Source organism: Talpa europaea, assembly GCF_964194135.1.
Source record: "Talpa europaea genome assembly, chromosome: 6".
NCBI lineage: Eukaryota > Metazoa > Chordata > Mammalia > Eulipotyphla > Talpidae > Talpa > Talpa europaea.
In genome coordinates this window covers 58,820,871-58,848,737 of record NC_140072.1, presented here as the reverse complement: position 1 = coordinate 58,848,737, position 27,867 = coordinate 58,820,871, and the positions used below count along the sequence as shown (strand labels likewise).

The 27,867-nt window shown below is 40.0% G+C and overlaps 1 protein-coding gene across 1 annotated transcript; it reads left to right on the top strand.

The window, feature by feature from the left end:
• Positions 1 to 296: 296 nt before the first annotated feature.
• PLEK (pleckstrin) lies at positions 297 to 27,638 on the top strand (the record flags this gene model as incomplete). The annotated part of the gene is made up of 9 exons (XM_084235562.1): positions 297 to 338; positions 10,414 to 10,569; positions 10,822 to 11,003; positions 12,617 to 12,708; positions 16,631 to 16,815; positions 19,025 to 19,129; positions 25,193 to 25,276; positions 26,078 to 26,147; positions 27,502 to 27,638. The coding sequence occupies 9 exons, from the start codon at positions 297 to 299 to the stop codon at positions 27,636 to 27,638; spliced, it is 1,053 nt and encodes a 350-aa protein (XP_084091688.1).
• Positions 27,639 to 27,867: the final 229 nt, after the last annotated feature.

The following is a 27,867-nucleotide window of genomic DNA, read 5'->3' as shown; positions in this document are numbered from 1 at the left end:
AGAATGATTTTTTTGTGATAATAAAAATTTACCTCGGGTAAATATTTGATCTAACCATACCTTTAATAAGTCTCCAACATTAGCAAAGAGTGGGTTATTTGGTTCTGCAGTTCCTTATTCTGATCTTCCAACCTCAGAGGGGAAGAGGATGTGATCATGCGATAACCAGCATGACGGGAAATTGTGAAAGGAACCTCACTATAAAAAAGCAGCCGACAACTACTTTGGCTTCCAGAGGAGATTAAGCTCATGGGAGGAGTTGTCTGAGAGTGGACCCTGCTGTCTGTCCATCTGACATGGAACCAAAGCGGATCAGAGAGGGCTACCTTGTGAAGAGGGTAAGCAGAAGGGCATCCAGGAGGGTATCCTGGAAATAAGGTTGGCGGGGGGGCAGCTTTGCACTCTTTATCCTCTAATTTTAGGTATATTTAATGTTAAACCTACTGGATTGAAATAGGGGAGTATTACAGCACGTAGAATGTTGGGAGTGGGGTGGTAAGCCAGGACATATACTGGGGCATTCTGGTTCTGAAAGATGAACTAATCCAGCTCAGGGATCAGCAAAGTTTGGTCTTGTGGCACTTTCCAGACGGCAGGGTCTGGAAAGTGGGGACCTTAGCAAAATCCTTCATCATTTAGAGCATATTTTCAAAAGCTACACATCTGTGTTATGTTAGACTATTTAAACTCTTCTGCTTTAAATGTTACTTGAAAAGACTATTGGTTTGTTATTTAAATCCCTCTTCCCCTTTTTTATTTTTGGAGGTGGGCAAGAAGAAAAATTTTAAAAATGAACTATTAAAGCAACACAGTAATTGTGACTAATTTCTTGGGCCATCTTTCTTAACATTTATGCTTTTTTTTTATTGGGTTAAAACCTCTTCATTCATAATTCTCAATGAATTGTAAAATGTGTGATTGACATGGCAGGCCAATGCACCCTTTAAATGATTAGGACATTGGGACACAGGTATATTAAAAATGCTTAGTCTCACTGGTGTGTGGCATCAGGACATTGAATTTTGTTAGCACTGTTGGCTTTACTTTTGGGAGCAGGCACATGAAGCATCATTGGGAAAGCCCCTAGGAGGAGCATTCATACACAGGGCTTGTGGGCAACACCTAAATAAGTGAGTACATTTACACTGACCCAAGGAGCTCAGCGTCCTGTTAGAACGGAACTAAAATTCAGTACATTGTGAATGTACAGCACTTCAGATAACCAGTTTATTCCTTGAACAAGAACCTGATGCAACTATTTTAAAACCCATTCATTGTTGAGCATTTTAGCCCAAGATGTTCTACAAGTGTCGAGGCTAAACAGCATACATTGCCACTTGATTGTGTTTTGATTAAAGTTGGAAGGGGCCTGAGATCATATGGCCTCTTTCCCTCATGTCCAGAGGAAAAAAAAAAAAAAAACAAAACAGGCCTTGAAGCTCGGTGACCACCCACGGCCACAGGGGAAACACAACCTGACTGTTGTGTTTCTGGCTGGTAGCATGGAGTTCTACCCTATACACCAGGATTTTCTTAGAGTGTATCTAATATAAGTTTGGCTTGTTGTATATATGTGGTAGTGAGAGTTATGTTTATTGTGTACCCATACTTGAAAACCCCAAATTACAAAAAATATAGAAAGCTAAATCTTTAATGAGTCTGCCCCACCAGAAAATGAGGATGAAGCATATGGATTTAAGTCAATAAATATTTTTAATCAATGAAAGTAATTCTCTGAGATTATTTCCTGAAAAAAAAAATCTAAAAAATTACCTAAAACATGTAGTGACATTTCAATTGATATTTCCACATTTTTTCATATTTTTCAGGGATCTTTTGAACATCTAGTTGTAGTATATTAAAATTCTCTAATTTTTCATTTTAAAGTAATATTTGGTTCAGAAACACTCTCCTTGTGGGCTGAAGAACTATATCTAAACTTAAAATTTCCCAGTGAGGTGTTAAAGTTCTTAACTTCTTTAGAGGTTAAGTTCCATTCAGTTACCTTATGTCTGTTAATTAAAACTGCATGTCGGGAACCTGTCACATAGTAGATGCTGCATAAATGGTAATGACTGTTAGCATTAGTGTCGATATGTGGTTCAACAGATCAGGGGCCCTCCTTCGATACTGCTGGGGTATGTATATATTGTATATATTGGTATATATACCTGAGCTGGTTGCCAAGTTAATAGTGAAGAAAGGACCATGAAGATCTTTATTTGTCATCCTGTTAGTTGTCTTGACTATGGTTATGGACCTTAAAGTATGACAGATAATAATATAAGAATCTACCTCCATTCAGTTTTTTCTCCTGTATAGTTGAAGATATCTGGGTGTTATTTTAGGAAATTATTTTATTGAAGATAAGAGATTTTGGGTTGGAAAAATATAACAGAAAATTCTGTTACAAGGATTTTATCATGTCAGATAAGCCTTAGTGTAAAATCAATGGCACTGATTATAAAACATTTCTGCTTTTTTTCTGTATGAGATAACTGCTGACATTCACAATTCAGGGTTCTTTGCTTTCTACCCAAGATCTTTAAATAGAGATGATAGAGGAGGAAAAATATATGGTTCTGTAATTTTGCATCTTTTTCAATTTAAATAAGAGCCAGATTTCCTGGTCTCAAGTCTTGTCACTTTTGATGTGGCGAAAAAAAGAGAATTTAGAACTTACCACATCACCACTAGCCATTCTATGAGCATTCAATCCTAACCACCCCCATGTGATAGTATCCTTATTTCCATCTTCCAGAGAAATCTGGGGCTCAGACAGAAATGACTTGCCCACAGTCCAACAGCTGATAGGAGGACACCCTGGGATTCAAACCCAGGTCACCTTACAGCTCAGCCCACTGTCTCATTGGTCCCATGCAGCATTCAAAAAGAGGGGCTGACCAAGACAAGCAAAAGCAAACGTCAGAGAAATTTTCCTGAACCAGAGTGAGGCTTGATAAATTATATTGTGGCAAGATTGGGTTTAGTAAACTCAAACTTCCTATCTGAGCAGGGGTGATAAAAAATAAACATATTTTGGAGGTCCTTGGAAACACACTATTGACATGGATATATTTATAATCATAGCTTAAAAGAGAGAGGAGCAGATTACGTAACCTGAACTCCACCACCATTGTGTCACAAACCAGCTTCATTTCTAGAGGTTTTTGGAGCAAACTTTTGTGACCAAGTCAGTAAGCACTTCTCACACCAGGCCTGACCCAAAGAGTGGGTTAGGGATTTGGGTGTCCTAGGAGGCTGGGAGAAACCCAGTAATTGGGGATAGGAAAGGAAAGAGAAGGACAAGGGGCTTGAGCAGGCAAGAAAAGAGTGACACTGAATAGTGGTAAAGGAGGAAAGTTTGAGGGAAAGAGAGGGCAGTACTCAGGTATCTTGCCCAGGAATTCTTTTGTGCAGCTACTTAAAACAGTCAACAGAATCTTGCACTCTTTGATTTACCATCATCATAATAGCTAACACATGTGGTGCTTACCCAGCAGCAGGCACAATTGTAAGCATTTAATGCATTTAATACTTACAATGACCCTTCCAAGTGGGTACAAGTTATTTTACAGATGAGGAAACCGAGGGATATAGGCAAAGAGACTTGCCCAAGCTCACATAGCTAATAAGTGGCAGAGATGGACTGGAAGGCCCAGTGTGACCCCCATGTCTCACAGAGCTGTGCTGAGCCATGTTACGTGTGGTCCTCACAGGTTCACATTGCTGCAATTTTCTTTTCCAAAGCACTGTTGCTCTCATGGGTGGTGCTTAGCAGAACATTCTGCCAGAATGATGTCATCGCATTACCCATAAATCTGTGTAATCTTGTCGATCTACCTATATGATTACCACTTTTTTTTTTAATACTTACAATAAGCTAGCCACTATCTAGCACTGTAAGCTTATTATCTGATTTAATCTTTTCAAGGGACGTGATACTTCATTATCTTCATTGTATAGGTGAGGAGACTGATGTCTGCAAAAATTAAGTAACTGAAATTTGCAAAAATTAAGCAACTGGGTTAAGTCCACACAGCCTGGCAGAGGCAAAATGGAGATTTGAACCCACATCCTTCAGAAGCTAGTGACCATGCTGTTAAGCACTCTGTGCCATTGCTCTCTTACTTAATATGGTTTTATTGTGAAATTGTCCAATCTAGAAGACTTTATTTATGTAAAAAAATATAAAAGATTATCTTCTTTACCGTTAAAGAATTGAAATAGATACACGATTACCATTTATTTAGGATATTATTCAAGTGATTTTAGAGATGAGGCTGGAAATCTAGATGATATGATTTATGGTGAAGCGGAAATAAGCACTTACATTAACACCCCACAATGACTTAAAATACCATGTCCCATGAGTGTGGGAGAAGAGACAGTACTAACCCACAGTTCTGCTTTAGTTAGCTACATAGGTTTGGTCATAATGTGATTTTACTTTGAATTCCAGCTATAGGTCTGCAATGAAAAGAGAAGTTTGAGGTTAAGGAGAAGTTAAAGGAGGTGTCTTCACGCTAGGGGAGGTGTCTGGGAGGAGCTCTAAACACCAAAGTTGCCCCAACCCTCAGCAATGGGTTGTGTCATGTTTCTGTGAAGTGGCATTTACACAGGAAGGCATGGCTCATGCCCCCGTTCATGCACAGTCAAACTGAACTGGAGCTGTTCTCTCTCCCATTAGGCTGGGAGCCCTTCCAAGTAGAGACTGTCTTGTTCATCTTTATACCCAGACACCCGGGCCTAGAAGCATAGAACTGCTCTATTATTATTTGTTGAATGAACATGTCTCAGAGAAAGAAAGTTGCCTAAAATAAAGTCAGAAAAACCAAGAAATCAAAATTCCTTGTTACATATGTTTTTAAGATGCATGTATTTTTGGATGGTAGGTCAGCCCCAAGAGTTGACAGGGGCATCTGAAAATAGAAGATAAAGGGTTGGTGGGGTCAACAATCTTTTTGGAATATATGTGTAGAATCTCAGGGTTGAGTGGAGGGTAAGTGTTGAAGCCAGTATTTAATGGGCCTTCCCCTTGTGGTCTGCATTTCTTTTATTAATCTGTTAACAAGCATGCTTGAATAACACCCATGTCAGAGAACTCACTCACTTCCTCCTTTAAGTTATGCAGCAATCTATTACTTTCTGAAAATACTTCTTGGGACTTCAAAACTACAACACCCTTAATAGTGGACCTGTCTGTCCCTTTTAGGGGTAAAATGTAGCTTGTTCTTTCAACTGTTCTTTCAACAATTCCCCAAGAGAGATACCATCTTGTCACTCTCTTTTGAGCAGGCTCAAGGTTGTTCTCCAAATGTACTTAATAAGAATAGATTTACAAGGAATAAGGAGTATTTATTGAGTGTGTATTATGTTCTAGATGTGCCATATGTGATTTATGTGGATTTTAAATTTAATTTCCCAATAACCTTAAGAAATAGATGATAGCATTATGTGCATTTGCCAGATGGAGAACACAAGATTAAAAAATTTCCTCAGGGTCACATGGCTTAGAATGTGGCAAAGCTGGAATTTGAAGATAGGTTATCCAGCTCCAGAGTCCATGGACACCTACTGATTATGTCCATTTCAAGTCAGAATATTACTTTTTCACTTTAAATCCTGTACTTCTATTTATACAGCCTAAAACTATGACTTCAGTTTTTTTGACAGCCCACATCAAATGGCTGACTCATAGAGCTCCTTCCCCTCCCCCAAAATCTTCACCCATACATTTTATAAATCTTAAACAACATCTTATTAAAGAAAAAGATTACATCTTATTTAATTTTAATTTGCAATTCTTCAAATTTATTGAAATAGTACATTTTTATGTTTATTGGACCTGGGCATTTTCCCCTTATGAAAATTATCTATATTATTTTCTCACTTAAAAAAAATTGCAGAGTATTGTATATTTCTTATATATAAGAAATAGGAAATAAGATTATACAATCTTATTGATTATAAAGAGTTAAAATACATTAAGAATATTAACCTTTAATTATATAGAGCATATACAAATATCCACAAATTTTTATTTGCTTTTCAGTTGTTGCAGGGCTTTTGAATGTACAGAAATTCAATTTATATACAGGCAAACCTCTCACACTGAAACATTATTCTTTTGGTGTCATGCAATGTGATGTTCTTATGCACTAGGCTATGCCATTCCGGTGATAATGAAATTATTCACTAGGAAAATTGAAATCTGAGTCAGCATCTAAAATCAGCCCATTATGACCTGAACTTGGATAGGTTTTGGTCTCTAATGGGAAAAAAACAGACATGATTTTCTCTGGCTATGTCTGTCTCTTTCTTTTTTTCTTTTGTTAAAGATTTATTTTTATTTATACAGGAACTGGGGTACAAGCCCACGGGAGGGTGAGAGAATTCACCAGAGACAGAGTGGGGAGCAGAACAGGCAGATTGACTGAAATATACTGCTGAGGGGAGCAGAGGGCACGACAGGAGAGGTCTGCCACACCCATGTGGGAATCTCCCCGGCCTAATGGGAATCGAACCCTCACTGCAGAGGCTGCAGACGGCTTCACAGCGCAGCGCTCATCCCTGTCTCTTTCTCTATAAAATCATTAAATGTGTTAATATTATTATCATAAAATATATTATTTATGATAACGTATATATAATAAAAATATATTATTTATGATAATAACATTATTTTTTAAAGATTTATTTATTTATTTTATACAATAACTGGGGTACAGGTCAGAAGCATGGGAGGGTGAAAGAGTTCACCAGAGACAGAGCAGGGAACAAAACAGGCAGACTGACGAAATACACTGCTGAGGGGAGCAGCGGACGAGGCAGGAGAGGTCTGCCATGCCATGTGGGGTTCTTCCTGGCTGGCGGGGAATCAAATCAGTGCTGCAGAGGCTGTGGACAGCTTCGCAGAGCGGAGCTCAACCGCTGTGCCACCAGGGAGGCCCAAAAACATTAACATGTTTCATGATTTTATGTATAGAGTGTGTCTGTTTATATAATCATAAAATAATGTTTTAGTGATAGATACATTTTACAATTTTTATATACACATGTATACATGCAAAGATGTGTGTATGTGTGTATATCTATGTATATGAGGTTATACATAAGTTAACTAAATGGCCTAATGAAATTGATTTAGATCCCAGATTTTTTTTTATATAAGAAACAAAATGAGGGCCTCCCCAGTGGCACAGTGGGTTTGAGTGCTGCACTGTGAAGCTGTTCACAGCCTCTGCAGTGTGGGTTTGATTCCCGGCCAGCCAGGGAGATACCCACATGGCATGGCAGACCTTTCCTGTCTCGTCCTTTGCTCCCCTCAGCAGTGTCTTTGGTCCATCTGCTTGTTCTGTTCCCTGCTCTGTTTCTGGTGAATTCTCTCACCCTCCCATGCCTCTGTATGTACCCCAGTTCTTGTATAAATAAATAAATCTTTAAAAAAAAAAAGAAACAAAATGAAGAAGGCTTCTAAGAGGAAATGGAGGGAAAAACACACAATTGGGTATTAGGAAACTGGGATTTTAGTTCCAGTTCCACATTAACTGTTCAAACATACTGGGTTCTAGTTACTTAATTGGGCTTCAGCTTCCTTAGCTTTATGATGAGAGTCTTGGTAGATGATCCTAAATGCTTTTCTAGCATGGACATTTCATGATCCCACTTCCAAGTTTGTCCTTGGGTGATCACCAATAGGGAGGGTCAGAAAGGGATAAATACAAAGCAGGGGAGGGGCTGTTAGGTAATTCCAGGGAGAAGCTGGGGCTGCAGTGTTGACTGACAGGAGTTAGACCAGTCCTCTGTCCATTATCCTAACTTAACTACAACTGTCAAACCTTGACCAGGTTTCTACTTTATAAGTGTCTGCTTTCTTTTGCTTGCAGAATTGATGTGTCCTCAGTGCTCTTAATGACCCTGAATCCATATCCTCTGAGTGCTGACATACCCCTAAGGCTACATCTGAATTAGGAAACCACAAACTCATTTTAAGCAGTTGTCTCTGAAGTAGCATTACTTTCATTGCCTCCAAGGAATGCAGTGCTGGTTGACCTCTCCCAATTTATTGCAATTCCAAGGTCAAAAATTCTGAGTGACTCTGACAGTTACTTATCTTCTCCAGGTCTGAGATAGAAAGTAAATCTTAGAGGTTTTGGCAGTCATCTAGCCCAACATCTTACCCCTAGATCTATGCATATCTTTTTTTTTTTTAAAGATTTATTTTATTTATTTATACAAGCACTGGGTATAGTCAGAAGCGTGGGAGGGTGAGAGAATTCACCACAGCCAGAGCGGGGAACAGAACAGGCAGACTGACGAAATACACTGCTGAGGGGAGCAGTGGGAGCGGCAGGAGGGATCTGCGCGTCATGTGCAGATTCCCTTGCCGGTGGCCAGGAATTGAACTGGCACTGCAGAGGCTGGCGGGTAGCTTCGCAGCCCAGTGTTCAAACGCTACGCCACCAGGGGAGGCCTGATCTATGCATATCTTTTATTATTTTCAATTATTTTAATAGTTTTCTTAAGTAGACTTGTTTATATATTTCCCCAAAAGGATATCCTAAAATTTAATACATTGTAGTATCATGTATTGTTTATTATTTTTTCATATTATTTTGAAAAATTGCAAATCCACAAAATAAATAGGAAAACTAATACAATAAGCTATGTCCAATTTATGTAGATTTATCAATTTTTCATACATGGCCACATTTGTTTTTCTCCCTCCTTATTTTTAAACTTACATATAAATATATGCACTTATATTCATGCTGAGATATTTGAGTAGTTATAAACATCATGCTATCTCACTTCTAAATATTTCAAAATATATCTTCTAAGAATCAGTACATTCTGTGCAGTTTTCCATGTTGGATGCTCCATTTTGCTCTCTTGCAAGTCATGTGTAAGAGTTCCAGTTACTATCCTTGCCAACTCTTGCTCTTTCAATCTTTTTAAATTTTAGATCCTCTAATGGGTGTGCAGAGAGACATCTCATTGTGGTTTTCATCTGCATTTCCCTGTTGAATAATGATGAGTACTTATTCATATGCTTTTTGGTAGCCTCCTTAATGAAGTGCCTTTTCCAGTCTTTTGCTCATATAAAAAATTGATTGTATTTTTCTTCTTGTTTTGTAAGAGACCATTATATTCTTTTTTTTAAAATAAATTTTATTTTTATATTCCCCGTACAATTGCAACCCCCTTATTTTGACCCCAATCCCTCCCCTCCCTGCCCTCCACCCCCCATAGAGTGTTTCTGGTTCATAGTTTTTTGCTGATTTTGATTTTCACTTTCTTATAGTTATTCATTTTCCTGGAGAGACCATTATATTCTGTATATGATTCTCGCTTAGACATAAACTAGAAAGACATTTGATTGACTGAAATTATTTCATATGTTGTCATAGTGTGGATCTTGCCCATTTGTTGAAAAGGAGAACTAATCCAGTATTTAGATGGATAGTTATTCTGTTTCTACAGAAAAGAGATAGTGTACTTTAATTAGAAATTTTTTTTAGTAACTTGGACAGCAAAGAAAGGAAACAGAAGCATTTATCATTTTGCAGTCTTCCTTGTGGGCAACTGGACCTTTATATAGAGGCTGTTTGTATTTAAGATAAGAAAAGGATGTGTTGGGACAAGGATGATAATTCTATCTTGTGGTAGACATGAGAGAGCAACATCTTGAGTCCAAAGATGAGAGGCAAAGAGAATCCTGATCCCCTCTTTTTTCAAAGTCTTCCCAAGATATAGACAAGTAAGAGACGTCCTTGAGCTAGTTGGAATGGCTAATTTATTGCTAATGGGGTAGTTGGCACTAACCCAAACTGAAAATTTCTTGAGTAAGGATTTTTCTAAAGACCACATTAACAGGGTTGGCCTCACTCTGGCATTACAGATCATCTTGCAAGTGATTTTCACACAGCATTGCCATGCTGGCACACAAAAATGGCCATCTGAGTTGATTTTTGTCAGTTTTATTCAGATAAATTCTGGTTAGACTAAGGGATGGAAGTAACTGTGGCTTGCATCCACCATTTTTTGGTCTCCATGTCCATGGCACACATAAATATTGGTCGGTGACAATTTCTCAGTGAGTCCAGCCTCTGGTGTCCACAACTAACTCAGTCTGAGTTGACCCTGGAGATAGAATCTATTTGTCATCATGAATTGAACTGAACACAATGGACAAAAATCAGAAAATAAGCCTGAAATACTCAAGAAAGAAAGTAGAGGTCTATGCTATATTCTCTTGGTAATGGCCCACAAGAGGCTTCTTGGCTGATTATAGATATGCACACATTTTATCTAATTTTTTTTTAAGTTCTGGAAGAAAGGCAGTTCCTTTTCTCCTGAAGTCTGCTTTCCTGAAAACACTGTTACCCAATTTTTTTATTGTCACCACAGGGGAGCATTTTCAACACCTGGAAACCCATGTGGGTTGTATTGTTAGAAGATGGAATTGAATTCTATAAGAAGAAAAGTGACAACAGCCCCAAAGGAATGATTCCCCTGAAAGGAAGCACTCTGACCAGCCCTTGTCAGGACTTTGGCAAGAGGATGGTGAGTTGGCATCACTGACTATGACAAATATCACATCAGACACTGACCTTTGAGTTGTGTGGAGCTCACAATCCATAGTGTGAATGGTGCTCTCTGGGCCAGTCCCTCTCACCACTGCCTATCACCCACCTTTGACATTTGGGTCTCTTGTGGCCAAGCACTTCCAGAACAGGGCGGGCTTACTGCTGCTTGGTAAAGGGCCTCTGCCTCTTGACTGGAATTATTCCTAATGGGATGTGTTTTGATTTTTAGTTTGTGTTCAAGATCACTACGAATAAGCAGCAGGACCACTTCTTCCAGGCAGCCTTCCTGGAGGAAAGAGACGGCTGGGTTCGGGACACCAAGAAGGCCATAAAATGTATTGAAGGAGGCCAGAAGTTTGCAAGGAAATCCACCAGGAGGTCTATTCGACTACCAGAAACAATTGACTTAGGGTGATTTTCTATGTTTCCTTTCCTTCACCCTTTCTTTTGTCTTCCTTTGGAGGAAATCTAACAGATCCTCTTCCAGGGCTTGCTTTGCTCACCTTTGATGGCTGTATCTACCCTTCCAGCTCAATACCAGCGTGTGTGTGAAGCAAGATGCTCACTTGGGTGTGAGGGAGTGATTGTGGCTTCTCTAGTGCCTAGCAGTTGAGGAGAGAAGGTTGATGGAGTATAAATTCCCTTAATTTGGTGTAACCTTGGCAGAGAGAGAGACAGAGAGGGGAGAAGAGGAGAAAGAGAGAGAACATCATCACATTTATGAAGTACCCATAATAAGTTAGTTTTGAAAGAAAGCTTCAGGATCTGTAAGTAGGTAGGAAAAGGCAGGGGTTGTATGTCCAAACATGTAGGGTTTCAAGTGCAAGTTTACATTCACACTTTCAGTCACCAAAGGCCAACCAAGGTGTAAGCTCATTCTGTGTGGAAACCATTTGTGCTCTGGCCTGGTTTATGGCCTCTGATGTTGGTTAACTTGGACTTGCAGATGATAGTTGTTGCCTGAATGTTGTCAGAGGCCCATAGGGTAAATTCAGCCCTGGTGGGTGGGCGTAGTGGGGGGAGTTTCTTTCTTCCTATATGTTTCATGACACCTATCACATGAACCTTTTTGTTTGGGGCTCTTTACTTTTTGCTAGTTTTGCTGTTATGTTGAGCATACCCTAAACAAGAGCCCTGTCAGGAAGAATTCTATATTACCTGCCTAACATGTCCAACAAGATGCTGTTTTATAAAATTGGGTCAGGGAGTCCCTGCGTGGGGACCAAAACATCCCTCTGCAAGCCTAACACAGGAGATGGCATGTCAAGTATAATGAAGTTTGCACATTGAGCTTTGCGAGATCAAACACCAAGGAAGTTTTCAGTGAAGACCCACAGAGAGGCTCCTGGTCTAAATGCAGCACTGGGTGGGTTCGCCACATGGCCACATTTCTGACCACAGATGTCAGAGCCATGTGGGAATAAGACTCTTGCTCTGTGGACCACAGGATATATGAAAGTGGTCTTCTGTGTTGTTCTTATGATTTCCCCGATAAGGCTATCTTTACTACTTCAAAGAAAAACATGAGAACTATTTAGCCTTATAATTTTTAGACTAAGAGATAAGTCTAAACAAAATGTTCACTTTTTTGGACGCAAGTGAGTATACCAGATAGTCTCTTGAAGGATACTTAAAGAACTGAGGAGGCTTAAAAATCTAGAATGTGTATGAAAAACTGGCCCTTGGAAACTTTAATCTTTAGCACCTAACTGGGGCTCAACACTCCATTTCAGGCACCTGGGGTTAAATCAACAACTTGGTGCATTTAAGAGACAGTAATACCACCTTAGTATGTGCTGTTGAATGCTGGGAATGCCACAGAATTCTGCAAATATAAGCTAGTTAAAGTCAAATATAAACTACTTATAATAGATTACTTATAATCTGTTGGGGACATGAGGCTCAGGAACCCCTGGGAAGAGGAAACTTGTACTCATGGTCAGCCTCTCCCTGGTGGCTGCTCCCAAAGAGAAGTCTGCAGTCTGAAATGTCCCCACTCACTGTCTGTTTTCATCTCTATTCAGTGCCTTGTATTTGTCCATGAAAGACATAGAAAAAGGTGTGAAAGAACTCAACCTAGAAAAGGACAAGAAGATTTTTAATCACTGCTTCACAGGTAAGAAAACTTTCAAATCTGAAATGGGACAGCTGAAATGAGGGGCAACATGGAGTTCTCCCTCAGCCTAATTTCTGGTGTAGAGAGTAAGAAGCATGGTGGGTGGATGGAGTCATAGAACCCTGACCAGTGAACATGAAAATGAACTTCACAGCAGGGAAACAGAAGACAGATTAGAAGTGAACTTTCTTGTTCAAGATTAAGTTTCAAAAGTTCCAGTTATGTCAATCAAAGGATCAATTATTTTTCAATAAGTGACATTATGTTGAAATAGACAGAGAGTTGAATAAGATGAGACCCTTAGTATGATAAACAGAAATCAATATACAGTGTAAGATTCAAGTGACAATTTTAGGGATGTCTGTGGCAGCAAAAGGTAAGGCATTAAATGTTTAAGAATTTGGCATGTTAACTGCATTTACCATGGTGATCATTTTGAATGTGCAAAAATATCAAATTGTTATGTTACATCAAAATAAATATAATATTATATGTCAACTATATCTCATTAAAACAAAAAGAGTTTAGGTAGACAGTGTAGTGGTTGAAAACATGTCCTTTTGTTCATATCCTGGCTGAGCTTCTTACTAGCTGTAAAACCTTAGGTCAATACTTAGCTTCTCTGTGCTCACTTTATCTGCCTATAAAATGGGGGTTATCACAGCACACTTACTTTATAGACTTGCTGTAATGTACTTGGAGTAATTCCTGGCATAGACTAAGTTCAGTATGGTGCAAATTCTCAGTGAACTTACTATGACTAAGAGGCACAAGTCTGCACAATCAGTTCTGTTCAGAAAAGAGAAAGAATTCAGCTGGTTGTTGAGATGAATAGAAGGTAGTACCTAAATTTGACTTTGAAAGGTGGGTAGGATTCCATTAAATATTTATGGGAAGGAATTCTGATGAGGAGGCTGAAGAAAGGAAAGTGAATTCAAAGTTTTGTTGCAGAGATATTTATAATATGCATCCAGCAAAGAAAATGGGAAGCTTGATAGGGCTGGTGGCTCATTAGGGGGCAAAATGGGATGTACGTACTAGTACTAGGCTTGTCAGCTGCCTAGTACCTTACTTATGGTGACAGGAAAGTTTAAGGGAGGAAAATGCCGAAAAGACCACAGATATAGAATCTGAAGGGATGCACGATTACTAGATAATACATAAAAATGGTCTAGGTCAAGACTAAGAACGTTGAAGGTAATGGACATAGTTTGGGATATAGGGTAATGTTCTACGGGAATTCAACTTCAAAGAATTAAGGCACTGGCCCACTAGCATCAGAAAAATCAACACTGAGATGTGTATCAAGACACCAAGCCATGAGAGTGGCAAGGAAAACTGACAAAACAAAGGTCCTAACTCTAGCAGAACTAAGGTCTCCAAGGCAAAGCCTTGCGTGTGAGAATTGGGGGAGGTTCCAGTATAGATCTGGGTACAAGGTCCAGGCCAGGTATTTCTTGTGTAATGGGCTTCTGAGTCATGGAGAGTTGTGGTAGACTTCCTAAGTTCATCCTGTTGAAGTTCAGGGTGAGTTTTTGAAATTCCCAAGAATGGAACTTTCATGTGGATGTTGGTTGGTCTCAGTAGGGTAAACAAATCTACAGCTGAGACTGGGACTAGTCACTTTTGACATGTGTTGGACGTTGAATATCAGGAGACAGGGAGACCATGATAAACTTGTCTTTCAAGCTATAGCATGCGTAGCTAAACAAACATGGAATCTAGGTGAAGGCACAACGTAAGAACTCATGCCTAAAATGACTTAAACTTTCTGAGTCTTAACTTTCTCATTCTTAGGATACTAAGAATGCTTTACCTTTTTTATTGGGTCATGGTAAGAATTAAAAGCAGAAATACAGGGCCTCTCTGGTGGCGCAGTGGGTTGAGCACCGTGCTGTGAAGCTGTCCGCAGCCTCCGCAGCACCAGTTCAATTCCCGGCTGGCCAGGGAGAATCCCACATAGCGAGGAAGACCTCTCCTGTCTTGCCTGCTGCTCCCCTCAGCAGTGTATTTCAGTCAGGCTGCCTGTTCTGTTCCCCACTCTGTCTCTGGTGAATCCTCTCATCCTCCTGAGACTCTGGTCTATACCCCTGCTCTTGTATAAATAAAATTAAATCTTAAAAAAAAAAAGTAGAAATACAGTATCCATTTATCTTTCGAGAAATAAAATTCGGCAATAGCTATTCATAGATAGAATTCACGGAAGGCTCATCAATCAGCTGCTCTCACTCCTCTTCAAGGATGGCACATACTACTGCTTTTGCTTTGATGATGGGGAACTTGCTGGCTGTCACATTGACTCTCTAGTTGACTACATTTGTAAAGAAAATAAATGCCTTTTTTAACACAAAGCTGCATTTTAGTCTGTTAATAATCCAACTGATGTGTTAATTTCATTTTATTTTCTTTGCAATCCACTCTTGAGGCAGAAACTTGATTGGCTTCTCAAGGTGCCTGCTGGGCCCTGACAAGGTGTGACATTCAGTACAACTGTGATATAAAATTTTAATTTAGAAAATACACATCTGATTGTTGTTTCCTGTTTCCTGCTGGGAAACTTGCCTCATTACCAAATTTGTTTAGTTTCTTTTTTTAAAGATAGATTTATTTATTTATTTATTTATTTATTTATTTATTTACTTACTTACTTACTTACTTACTTATTTATGTCAGAAGCATGGGATGGTGAGAGAATTTACCAGAGCCAGAGCAGGGAGCAGAACAGGCAGACGGATGAAATACACTGCTGAGGGGAGCAGCGGGCTCGGCAGGAGAGGTCTGCGAGCCATGTGGGAACCTCGCCAGTGGCGGGGATTGAACAGGTGCTGCAGAGGCTGCGGGTAGCTTCACAGCCCAGCGCTCAACCGCTGAGCCGCCGGGAAGGCCCACATTACCAAATTTCTTGATGTGTCATCAAAGCTCTCCTCATTCACTCTCTGCCTTCCTCTCCCTTTTGTCTCTTTTGCTTTCTCCTACCCCCACTCTGCACTGGGGCTGCTTCATTGCCTATGTGCCTCTGTTCACACTGCACCCTCAGCCTGTGTTGGTTCCTCTCAGCTACTGCTCCATGTGCTTGGCAAACATCTACTCATTTTATTTATTTATTTATTTATTTATTTTTTAAATTTGGTCTTTTTTTTAAGATTTATTTATTTAATTTTATTTATACAAGCACTGGGTACAGTCAGAAGTGCGAGAGGGTGAGAGAATTCACCAGAGCCAGAGTGGAGAGCAGAGCAGGCAGAAGGACAGAAGTACACTGCTGAGGGGAGCAGCGGGCGGCAGGAGAGGTCTGCGCGCCATGTGGGACCCTCCTCCGGTGGCTGGGGAGCAGCCGGGGATCGAACCGGCGCTGCAGAGGCTGCGGGCATCTTCGCAACCCAGCGCTCAACCGCTGCGCCACCGGGGAGGCCCCTCTACTCATTTTAAGCGTGGGTTCAATGTCACTTCCTCTATGGATCTTGTCCCAAAGTGCACACACAACTCCCTTTCCCCTGCCCGCCCATCATGCAGATTTGACCCAGTAGCTTCATTGCAGTGACCCACAGCTATGGTCTTATTACAACACCTACTTGTCAGCCATCTCTCCCTTTAGACTGCCTGAGCAAACCTCTCCAATACCCATCATAGTACTTAGTATCTAGTAGGCACATAATAAATGTTTGTTAATGAAATAAATAAGTGGGTTAGTAAAAACTATTTCTTTGATGCATGTGTTGTTCCTTAAGAAGCATATAGGTATCACAACAACAATAGCAAAAACCTTTACATGGATCCTTTTGTTTCTTGTTATCTATCCCACTGACTGTTTTTCCTTCTTGAAATAACAAGGAAGATTAGATAAACCAGACACTTTGGTCCTCTGTCAATGGCTTGTTCTTTGGTATGGAGAGTTAACCTTCTTTCCCATGGTCCCATCTAGGTACCTGTGTCATTGACTGGCTGGTTTCTAACCAGTCTGTTAGGAATCGCCAAGAAGGTCTCATGATTGCCTCCTCACTGCTCAACGAAGGTTATCTGCAGCCTGCTGGAGATTTGTCCAAGAGTGCAGCAGATGGGACAGCTGAGCACCCTTTTCTGGACAACCCTGATGCCTTCTACTACTTTGTAAGCTAAAGGAGCTACCCATCTATGCTCTTTGTCTTAGAGCTGCACCAGGCAGATTACAGATTGATTTCAGGTCATATCCACACATGTAAAAGAAAGAGCTCAGCCATTCAGAGAGTTGTTAGATAATGGGGGATGGAGGGAAGGAAAGACATGTCAGATGAGGAGAACCAGGAGACACCCCAACTCTCAACTTGACTGCTGTCCCCCTCCACAATGCCTGCTACATCCAATTGAATCAGGTTAAAAGAAACTATTGTTTATTTATAAGAATAGCTGTCTATACATATATTTCTTAAACTTTAATATATCAATTTTTTTAAATTGAGGTACCATTGGTTTACAACGCTTTAAGTTTTAGGAGTATGACCTCACATCCCTTCAAATGTCTGTTGCTCTACCACAAAGTTCTAATAACCCCCCTCCCACCAACAGCCAGTCAACCCCCTAAACCCATTCATCCTTCATTCTGCATTCTACTCTTTCCCCTTTGGTATCCACAATTTTGTTATCAGAGATTAAGGGTTGTTTTAGTTTGATCATTTGTTTTATTTCTTTATGTTCCATTGGTGATTGACACCATCCAGAGTCTTTCTCTTTTTGACTTATTTTACTTAGCATTATCTCCTCCAGTTCCATCCATGTTGTCACAAATGGCAAGATTTCATCTTTATTTATAGCTGAGTGATATCCATTGTGTATATATATTACATCTCCCTTATCCAATCATCTGTCAATTGGCACTTAGGTTGTTTCCATATCTTAGCTATTGTGAATAGTGCTGCAGTAAATAACAGCGTGTATGTATCTTTTTGAATTAGTGTTCTCATTTTCTCCAGATAGATACCTAAGAAGTGGAATAGCTGGTTATATGCTAGGTCTAGTTTAAACTTTTGAAGGATCTCCATACTGTTTTCCATAAAGGTTGCACCAATTTATATTCCCACCAACAATATGCAAGGGCCTTTTTTTTTTTTTGTACACCCTTGCCAGTACTTGTTTCTGGTCTTTTTGATATAATGTATCATCACAGGTGTGAGGTAATAACTCATTGTGGTTTTGATTTGCATTTCCCTAATAATAAGTGATGATGAGTGTTTTCCATAGCCATACCTATTTTTATCCTAAGCAAGAATTCATTTATTAAAATTTATTAGCCTCTAATACATGCCAGGCATTCTCCTAGTCAGAGGATATACCACAGTGAAAAAAAACAACAGGTAAAAATTTCAACCCTCCTAGAGTTTCCTTTTTATAGAGAGAGAGTCATATAATCACAGAGTGATTGTATTTTTTCCAAATATACCTTAAAATATGTGACTCTGTAGAAAATGTGTTCAGTCATGTCACCTCCCAATCATCTTGTGTACTTCCCATGATAGGCTGACCACAAATTGAGGAACATTGTATTATTCAATATGGAACTGATATTGGTCCATTTCCTCACAAGGGGAAATCCAGCAACAGTGGATTTCTAGGGGGAATTTGGTAGTTTTTTTGTTTCTATTTGTGGTCCAACACAAAAGTTAGGAAGCTACTTAAGAGAACCATCCTGCTTACAAAACTAAGTGACTGTCCCAGAGAGAGTTTCATTTCATTTTGGGGGAAGTTTTACTGGCAGTAATTTTTTTTCAGGCCTTTAATCTGGTTGTGGGGTTCTAAAAATACCCACCACAGAGGCTCCTCTTCTGTAAGATTTATTTCTGCATGTAGTTGTGCACACCCCTATTCCCTCCTGATCTTAGAGGATGAGGCTGGATACATGCTCTTGGACTCGAAGTAGAAGTAGCTGAAAGACAGTGGTCATAACGGAGATAGATTGTGCAGTGTCTTATAAATTGGTCAAACCTGCCCTCAAAGGTTGTGGCCATGAAGTCCCAAGAGAAAGAAACTTTTGGGAGAAGAAATGTCCTGAGCTAAACTTAGAATATAACTTGGGGAACATATAGAAATGAAAGGATATTGACAAGATCACACCTGAGTGGAGTAAAGAGAGCATCTAGAAACCAGAAACAAGCATCTAAAAACAAGATAAAGGAGGAGGGGAAATAAGCTAACCAAGGACAGCTTTGGAAGTTCAGGTTGGAATGTGAACCACAGAGGAAAGAAGAACCGACCCAGTGACTGGAGGTGGGGGAGAGGTATAGACCGTAAAAGTAGTGATATGCCTTCAACTGGTAAAATAAACTTGTATTTGGTTTCCCAATAGCCAGACAGTGGATTTTTCTGTGAAGAAAATTCCAGTGATGATGATGTGATTCTGAAAGAAGAATTCAGAGGGGTCATTATTAAGCAGGGGTGTTTATTGAAGCAGGTGAGTGGCCACCTCTATTCTTTTCTAAGCGTTACTCCTCATCAGGTTCTTTCTATTTCTGAATTACCAAATGGTGTTTCATTTATTTGACTAGTAGTCAACTAGGAAAAAAAAGAACCCACAGAAGGAAAGACTGACAAATAGCTAAGTAGATGATCAAAGTGGCATTAGGCCAGGAGGACCAAGGCCACAGGGCAGAAGATGCAACTTGAATTAGGGAAACTCATCTGTTTTCAAAATTATGGGAAATCATGCTTCAAGGAAAATATTGCCCTTTTGTTAGCTGGAGAAAAAATTGATGAAGATGTCATCCAAAAGACAGAGATGTTTTATAGCAAAAGTACTTCCATTTGCTTATCTCTCTTCCCTGCAAAGTAACCAGGAAACAGCAATAGATCACGTGCATGAGATGAACATCACAAGTGGCAAGAAGCATCATCCAGTTTGTGCAGAAGATACAGTGGGACCAAAACCAAGGCTTGCCTGTGGTCAACTCTAAAGAAGCAGCAAAAAGAGAAAGGTCAAGTCCTGAGGACAAAGACTCAGACCTGGGGGAGTGGTCATATCAGTTACCAAGCATCCATTTATACAGACCCCAGTCAGTCTGGAGGCTAGCACTGCGGTGAGCTGAAAAGTTCTACTTAGTGACCAGAAGCCCAGGCACATGATGCCCAGAAATAAGAGAGTACAAGGGCTGGAGCTGAGCGAGGAAGCCAGGACAGACACCTAGTAGAGGAGGAAGTAACCGGAAGACCTGGGAATATTCAGGGTGAAACAAACCGATACCAGCACCTGATGGCAGACCCCAGAGATGCTTTACTTATTTGTTTTTTAAAAAGATCTATTTTTTATTTATACAATAGCTGGGTTACAGGCCAGAGGTGCGGGAGGGTGAGCGGATTCACCAGAGACAGAGCGGGGAGCAGAACAGGCAAACAGACCAAAAGCAAGGCTGAGGGGAGCAGCGGGCATGATAGGAGAGGACTGGCTCGCCCCAGAGCTGCTTTATATAGAGCCCAGGTCTTGCCTTCCTGGCCGTGCCAGGAGATGTCTTAAAGGCGCTGCTCGGTTATGAACAGAGGAAGCCTGGCTCTGTGAGATTTCTGTGCACAGTCCATGTGTCCCATGGGGCTGGAAAATTTGACTTACCTCACACTAGGACCCTAAACTTCCCTCTGAGTGATTCATGGGACAGACCTGGAGGGAAGATCCGAAGTTGTGCATTTAATGACTTGTAAAAGGAAGGACTTCGTGATACAGTTGAGATGATCATCAAAAACTGGCTGAGAGTGATGGGTGCCTGAGGCTGTGGTGAAGATAATAGGGACTACAACAACTTCTAGGTTTTTCTAACCTTTCTTTACCTGGCTTTGATAGGTACACTTTAGCCTTAGCTAGTCTAGTTGGTGTACATTTTAATCCTTAGAAAACTCAGAAAACTTGATCCAGGCCATTTAAACCAGTTTCTGCATTTTAGTGCTTCCTAAGCAATTCCATTATGTAACCAGGGCTGAGAACCAAATGCTAGTCTTTTCCTCAAAGTGAATTATCCTATTATCAAAATACTGCTGTTGAAACAGTCACCTTTATAAAGCCTCCTTTTAACATGTAGAAAGCAAATATCCATGCATTCAGGAATTCTGTTCTTTAACAATATTCTTTGCGCTAAATTTTTTTTAGGGGGCAAGGAACAAAAACTTCTTCTATTTGAATTGAGTTCCTTTCAAGTTTCCAAATCTCTTAGCTCAGTGGTTTATAACCCTGGTTCATACTATAATCACCTGGGGAAATTTTTTAAAAAGTCCTCTTTTAGAACCTTAAAAAGGAAACCTTCTTGGGCCTCCCCTGGTGGCACAGCGGTTGAGCGCTGGGTTGCGAGGCTGCTTGCAGCCTCTGCAGTGCCAGTTCGATCCCTGGCCACCGGCGAGCGTCCCACCAAAAAAAAAAAAAAAAAAAAAAAGAAAACCTTCTTGTGTCTATTATTGGGAGTTAGCCAGGATTAGCCTGCATGGAAGGCTTGGCATGAAAAAGGACACCTGTGCCCCATACCTTGCAGATGGGAAGTAGATGTGCTCAACTGGAGAGTGGTCTCTTCCCCACCACTTCTCCCTCCCAGGGGAGATAATTGTACTTGGGGGACATAGTGAATTCAAGAAGGAATGGACTGGATTATATCATATATCATCCTTTTAAATATAATTCATTCTGTTACGACAATGAATAAAATACTTACTTTGTCAAGAACATGTACCTTCTTTGATGGAGACATAGGAGAGGAAAAAAATTCCTACCCAAATTTAATTTCCTAAATATGATGAACCCACAAAGATACATATTATTCTCTGATAGCCAAGAAAGTGGGGTCTATATGCCATCCTAACTAGGCGGGAAAGGGTGAGGGCCTGAGAGTTTAAAGGGGAGGAAGATAATTTATTGGAAGGTGGAATAGCAAATGATTTGGTAAACAAATGTTTGCCATGCCAGACAATGAGACACAGAGGAATTTGAACAAATAGGCCTTGCGAGCATCCTCCCATCTACCACATTTAGCCCATACTCTTTGTAGCTGTTTGTGATAATATCTTACTTCCTAAAACAGGCCCCTAATCTAATTTCTTGTTATGTTGTTAAGGGAGTGGTAACAAAAACCCTCCTGAGTCCACTGAGTCCTACTTGGCCTTTAGCGCAAAATGATCCACATGTCAAAGTAGTATATGTTGGGAATGGCCTATACTGTCCCCCAATAGGGACAGTGTGTTATACAGTTGACTCTTGAATAACTCAAGGATTAAGGGTAAGCAGTAACCTGCACATAACCTTGAGTTCCCCAAAACTTAACTACAAATAAGTTATTGTGGTTTGGAAGCCTCATCAGTACTGTAAATAACATCTATTTTGTATGTTACCTGTATTACATACTGTATTCTTATTGTAAATAAGTTGGAGAAAAGAAAATATTATAAAGAAAATGGTAAGAGAAAATAGTTTACAGTCTGTACTGCATTGATCTATAATATAAGTTTATGTTGTCTGTTTATAGGAAAATCCACATAAAAGGGCACTTCAAACTGTATTGTTCAAGGGTCATCTGTATGCTTTTCTTGTATCTAGGGAAAGCTCAGCGTCCTTCTTGGTGTATAATTGGCGATGGGCATTTGTAGCGTGAGTTAAATCAAGTATAAGTATGTGATGGCTCAGCAACAATTCTTGGAACCCCCAGGCATGCATACTTTCCTTAAAATTCCTCAGGAAATACTCATTAAATGAAAGATGCCAGACGTGCACTTAGTAATATCAGGCTCTTGGTTGCATCACATTGTGATGTCAGTAAGGGTGTGAAGGGTATAGGCTGATTAGTCAGAGTTTGGCTGATTTCACATCTTCCTGTTACCTTCCTTTTCCATTGACTCATGATGACTTGGTATTCACCCAGGAAATGTATAAGAGAACATGACATAGGCATCTGCAGGTCAGGAGGAAATGGTAAGAGGCAGTCCTTATCTCATGGGCAATGTTATCTAAGGCAAAAAATAGAGATTTTTAAAAGGAATTTTAGAAGTTGATGTGTTGCAAAGGCTATTCTGGACATGATACAGTAGATAGAAGAATTTTCTATTCTCCCACAGAGTCATAAACAGGGTTCCTCTTAGGAGGTAAGTAAAAGACTCTTAGGAGATGACTTCCTAGACTAAATGCTCAGTCAAATAACAGCTCCATTCCTTAGCTTCCTTTAAACTCCTCTGACCTAGCATTTGGAAGCATTTGCTAAAATCACAGATGTTTCATTCCTTTCTATACAAGCATAATGAAAAATTTTGAAAAATTTCTTCTGTGTCTGTCAATATATGGTGCTTTAGAAATAGCAACATTGTATTGACCAGGTAGAAACTATTGCTATAATCTTCTAATCTAATTTTTGTTTGTTTCTGAAGTTTTAAGTTTTTAGAATTTTCTGTGGGAAATCTTGGTTTACCATGACTTTGAAAAAACTGCTATAACCTAACTGAAATAACTGTAATTCACAGCAATTATAAACAGTTAGGAAGCAGTGTCTGTGTGCCAGGCACAGTGCTGGGCATCAAAGGAACAGTGATAAACAAGACACAAATTCTGCCCCTCAAAACTCACAGTCAAGGCTATGTCAAGGTTTAATTCTACTGGGAAGGGCCATGTCTGTTTTTTTTTTTTTGTTTGTTTACATCATGGACTGTCACATGCACTCTTCTTTCCCATTTCCATTGGATTGTTACTGGATGTTAGTCCTTACTAATTTATGCTTATTATTTCAAGTGTGACCCCTTATTTATTTATTTATTTATTTATTTATTTATTTGTTTGTTTGTTTGTTTGTTTGTTTGTTTATTTATTACTTTATTACTTTATTATCTTCTCCCCAACTTAACTTGAACCTCTTCTGCTGGTCCATCCTGTATGTTGTCACCATATTAATTTTCCTAAAGTGTGGTTGTAATCTTTTCACTCTGACTCAGAAGCCATCAGTGACTGCCCCCACCTATTATTTTTGCCAAGTCTCCTTCCACTCTTCTAACTTGGCCTCTGTTGTTCTTTGTGAACCCTGTATCCCAGCCCCGCTGGGCTTAGTCCTCAGCCTCTGAAAATGCCTTGTGTAGTCACACTGCTGCTGTTTGCTGTCAATAGTTTTCCAATCTAATTCTTTGTCATCCACCTAACTCCTGTGTGTCCCACATGGATACATGTTTATGAGGTTTTTTTTTTTTTTAAAGATTTATTTATTTACTTATACAAGCACTGGGTACAGTCAGAAGTGAGGGAGGGTGAGAGAATTCACCAGAGACAGAGCCGGGAGCAGAGCAGAACAGGCAGAATGACGAAGTACACTGCTGAGGGGAGCAGCGGGCGTGGCAGGAGAGGTCTGCGTGCCATTTGGGACCCTCGCCCGGCGGCCAGGGATCGAACCGGCGCTGCAGAGGCTGTGGGCAGCTTCTCAGGCCAGCGCTCAACGGCTGCGCCACCCAGGAGGCCCTATGAGGGTTTTTTTTGACACCAAACCTATACTTATATGCACTTCACTTAATTCCTTTGAAAACTGTTGTCTGAGGATCTGTCAGCAGAGGCACTTGCTCTTGCAGGTACTTGTCTAACTCCATCTTCTTTCATTTGTAGCCAAGATTTCAAATGGATATTGTTGACAAATGTACCACTTTATGCAAATGGTTTCCTAGAAAAATGAAGTAGAAGGCTTCACAAAGAGATAGTATCAATGAGGTCATCTGTCTTTTCAAAAAAGTTCACCTTGGTTGAGTCTTTCTATATGCCCAGTCCTCAGCTAAGCACTTTATTTGTATCAATACACTGAATCCTCATCATGACCTTTTACTTTATGGCTCACTGCAGGCCACATGTGCCCCTGCAGCCCTCTCCTTTCCCAATACCATTCACCCCAAATTAAAGCAATGAACATGATAAACGGACACTCGGTTTGTTTGTATAATGTATAATGTTTGAAAAGATCCAAATGAGTCTTTGTCTCTTATTAAAAGTGGCAGATTTTGCCCCAGAGTATTGAAAGTTTTAATCTGACATTCTGTTTGCCTACAGGCAAGGCATTCTGTTAGGTAAAATAAAAACACCGCATCAAATTCTGCTCAGAATGTGATAAATCAAGATTTTAAACAAAAACAACAAATGTTCTTTTTCATAAAAGTAATTTTGAAACCAAAAAAAAAAAGGAAAGAAAACTGTTATAACTGTTATCTGTACCAAATGATTTGATTTGGACATTTGTTGTTTTATATGTCCACATAAGTTATTAACCCTTTGAAAGCAGAAACATGTCTTAAACCCCTTTAGAGCCCCATGACCTCCATAACTTAAGATAGACCGTTGTGCACAGTACTGTTTTACAGAATACTCAAGCTGGAAAATAATCGTAGCAATAGTTTCACTTGGTAAATTCCCCACTGTGTCTTAGCACATTGTTAGTGCATCTTTTTCAATTCAGCAGACATATCATAGGTAGTATGTGTACTGAGTGATACTAAGAACTTATTATTGCTTCTTTTGTGTTGATCCTGGATACAGGGGCATAGGAGGAAAAACTGGAAAGTGAGGAAGTTCATTCTGAGAGAAGACCCTGCGTATCTGCACTACTATGACCCCGCTGGAGTGAGTTGAAGACTTTATTGGAGTGGAAGCCTCCACTGCAGCTCCTCGCTAGGTTTCCTTTTTGCCTCCTTTCTGCTCAGTATCCTTCTTTCTCTCCTGCCTCCTTTCCCATTTTCTCCCACCCTCCTTGAACTGAGATCTCAGTGTTAAGACCAGCATAAAGTCAGGGATGGAAGAAGATACACTCCACTGGCATTTATTTGGTTGAGTTTTTTTGTTTGCCTCAATCTGATATTTTCAGGAAAACTCAATCATTACAACACTTTGCTCTTTTTTTAAAGTGCAAAAAAGTGATAATTATTCTTTCAGGTCAACTTGGATGAGAGCATTCTTTAAGTTTAGTCATTTAGACTCTTGGTTAGTCAGGATTCTCCTCAATAAAATGAGCAAACTCTGAAGTGTAAAGATAACTGTCTGGGTTGGAACCTTAGCCTCTGCTTGCAGCACAGGGCTCTTTGGTTTCTGCCTGTGAGGATTATACTGCTGTGTCAGTTGTGTGGGGCCCCAAACATGTAGCCCTTCCCTCAGAGAGGGCAGGCCCTCAGCCGCTCCTCTGTCTTTCCTACTTTCTTCCAGATGAAGCTCAGATTGATTTGCATCTCCTTATCCAGCCTTCTGACCTTACTGAAGTGGAGGGTGGAGGATCTGGAAACACTTTCCTTTCATTTCCCTCTGCCTTTATTTATTTGGGGGATTTTGATCTGTATCAGCGTGACTTTGTGTAGGGTTTGCACCTGCAGGATAAGGTATATCCATATATTGTACTTTAGAAAGAAAACAACTGACTCCTCTCTCTTCCAGGGGGAAGATCCTCTGGGCGCAGTACACTTGAGAGGCTGTGTGGTGACTTCAGTGGAAAGCAACCCAGATGGTAGGAGTGAATTTTTGTGTGAGAGAAATGTGTTCACTCAGGGTCATCTCCCCATAGTTGGGCATCCTAAGCCAATGGCAATCAATTATTCACTCAATCAATCAGGCATAAGCATGCATGAATTCAGTCTGAGAACCTTAGAAATGTTGCCCCTTGAGAGGTTGAAGTGGCTTTGTGCATACCTTGAGTAAGTCCCTGAGCACTGCTGAAAAAAAATCCTCATCCCTGGCTTTGATGGAAAGACTGGTTATCTCCTGATGCCTGTAATTAAAGCATGTCATACCTTAAAGGGAGTCTCTTGCATATCCACACCAGGAAATATCCCACAATAAAAAGGACATTTGTGTGGTGAGACAATATGGTCAGTGGATAGTGCATGTGAGGTGGGGCTGTGATTGTTGGTTAGCAAATGACTTGGGATGAATTTCCTAACTAGTCTGGGTCTTCATTCCTCTTCTTGGAGTAGGAAGGTCAGACCAGGTGACCCCATATCACAAGTCTGTGACTTGGTGCGTGGAATTACCATACTGGTGGAGACTGACTTCTCAACTGTAGGGAACAAGGTATCACTGGGGACATATGGTTTGGATCTCCAATCCCTGGTTTTGTCTTGTCATTTTTAGATTTATGATGCTATAGAGATTGACAGGAAAACACTAATGCTGCAAAAACCTAAATATTTACAGCTCTGGATCTGCCAACTCCCCTCCTGTTTAGTTCTGGGATAGGGAGAATTTTGTCTTTTCTTTGAGATGGATGTTTTAAGTCTTTTCAGACTTTGAGCAGAAACTCCAACTTAGCCCTCGCTTAACGCAGTTCAGGTTCTACTGGTAGCTGGATTTTGGTGGTTGGCCTTTTTTTTTTTTTTAAATTAAGTTAAAGGTCAGTCCTTGGTTTATATTATGAATAGAGAAAAGGTACTTGTTAGACACTATTAGAAGTTACTCATTAAATACGATTGGTGTGCCAAATTTCATTTGATTTTAACCTGTTAAAAAAGAGTGTTTAACTTATTTCTTAAGAACACATACATACAGACATGATCATATGATGTACCTACTATATAAATACTGTATATTTGGTTATGCACAGAATATATATATATATATATATATATACACATCTATGTTTGTGTATACACACACACACACACACACATATATATATATATATATATATATATATATATATATATATATATATAGTCATACCACAATGGTCAGCTTGAAAACCATATCTTTAATTCTTGTAGAACACTCAAAATATTGGGATTTCATTCCTTGTAGAAATGTGAATTAGATATCCTTTCTGGGGTCTGTGCCCATGCACCAACATTCACTTTCTCTTTTACCAGTTAAGAGGAGTGAAGAAGACAACCTCTTTGAGATCATCACGGCTGATGAAGTTCATTATTTTTTGCAAGCGGCCACTCCAAAAGAGCGTACCGAGTGGATCAAAGCCATCCAGGTGGCCTCCCGGACTGGGAAGTGAAGATAAACCTGTAGAACTTCATCACATACCTGAGGGAAGCCCACAGATAAACTCGGTCCAGCAGCTGCCCACTTCTGGTGACAGATCAATAAGAAAGGGCCCAAAGGTGGGAAGTCTCCATCTGCAGGAGATCCGAATGTAACTAACCACGTGTGCTGATTGCATTGTTCACCGAAACCTCTCTGCCACTCTTTGTGTCCACCAAATAGATATAACAAGTTGTGTAGCC